At 38.4% G+C, this 1499-nt stretch overlaps 1 protein-coding gene across 1 annotated transcript in view; it reads right to left on the bottom strand.

The window, feature by feature from the left end:
• The window catches only part of LOC103734669 (EF-hand domain-containing family member C2-like), a gene marked incomplete in the record, with an annotated part of 117959 nt that overhangs the window by 38315 nt on the left and 78145 nt on the right, over positions 1-1499 (bottom strand). Inside the window, 1 exon segment of the mRNA XM_029563821.1 lies at positions 1286-1436. Within this exon segment, the coding sequence (XP_029419681.1) occupies positions 1286-1436 (151 nt within the window).

A 1499-nucleotide genomic window follows, 5' to 3' on the forward strand; every position in this document is an offset into this window, starting at 1 on the left:
GTCTCCTTCTCCACTAAGACACTTCTTTACGTATCCAAAGACATTTATCAAGCACATTTGAGTCTCCCTATTATAAACATCCTTTTACATTGTTCTATTTTGCACATGACAAATTTTCAGTCCTATGACCATCATGTTTTCTATCCACTGAAGGAATCTAGAATTCAGCCTCACCTCAAGGACAAGACCCATTGGTAGCACAAAGAGAAGAAATAAGTTACTTCCTCTGATCTCTTCCATATTCTAATAATGCATCATCATATTAGCCTCTATGCTGGCCCCACTGCAGGATTAACACTAATCTATGGCTGAAGTGGAGTAGAGATGAAGATAACAGGCATTTGCACACTGAAGGAACAAGTGCTCAAGATGCTAATCTTGTTCATTTGATTGGATTCAGAAACATCTAAGAAATTAGTAAAACATACCATTGGTTATATCTGTGAGAGCATTTCCAGAATGATTAGATTGCAAGGTGCTGCATTCATTAATAGAGTAATCCAGACTCTAATGAATTCATACATTAGTGGATTCAAAAGTTGAATAGACCATTTTGGAGGTAGGAGTGTAGGCAGCGGAGTCTAATTGGAGGAAGTAAGGTCATTGGGGGCATGTCACTGGTCTATCTTGCCCTGGTCCCTGCTACTCTTCTACTCTGCTTCCTGTCCAACATGATGTGAGCTGTTCCACAACACTCCCTCCACCAAGAAACCTCTGAAACTCTGTGCAAAACAAATCTTTCCTACCTTACGTTGTTTCTGTAAAGAATTGGTCACAGCAACGGTAAAGCTAACATAGTTAAACAAACATCAAAGTCTTGAGAGCTACCATAAATGGTATTAGTTAACAGTATGCAGGTGAGGAGGGCCATGATGAGAAAATGGCAGGGCAATAAATTCAAGAAAGGAGAAAAAATGCAAGCTGTAATCTGCAGTGGAGAAAAGCTTTCTTTTCATCTAAGGATGTGGTGATGGTGATGTGGGAAAAGAGACCAAAAGGCTTAAAGACAGAGTAAAAGACACAGGAGATTTTACTAACACTAGATATAATAACACAGCATAGCACAGAGGGAGGAGAGAAATGGCCAGTGTGGAGTTCTAAGTGGTGGAAATATGCTAAGTTACTGTCAGTAACTACAGGTTAACAGCATGTTTTTACTCACCACTACCCAAAACTGAGAAGTCTACGTATTAGCCTGGGACCTTTCAAAAAAAACTAAAGAAAAATAATGTACAAAGGCAAGAGTTATGACGGAAAGAATCATAATGCTGCTTTATATAGATACCTTGAGGCAGTCCGCTATTGATCACTTCTGGTTCATTGACTTGAATGGTGTCATCTTCAAGGTAGAAATAGATTTCATAGTATCTTATTCTAAAGCTTTCTTGCCTTTTATCAGGCACTTCATCTTCCAAGTAGGCATCAAAAGATAACACCTGTTGGAATCATAATTAGAAACTGTGAAAAAAAATCAGCAAACTTAAAACCAATAATACACA

The sequence above is a fragment of the Nannospalax galili genome, unplaced genomic scaffold (genome assembly GCF_000622305.1).
Source record: "Nannospalax galili isolate Female #2095 unplaced genomic scaffold, S.galili_v1.0 scaffold255, whole genome shotgun sequence".
Lineage (NCBI taxonomy): Eukaryota > Metazoa > Chordata > Mammalia > Rodentia > Spalacidae > Nannospalax > Nannospalax galili.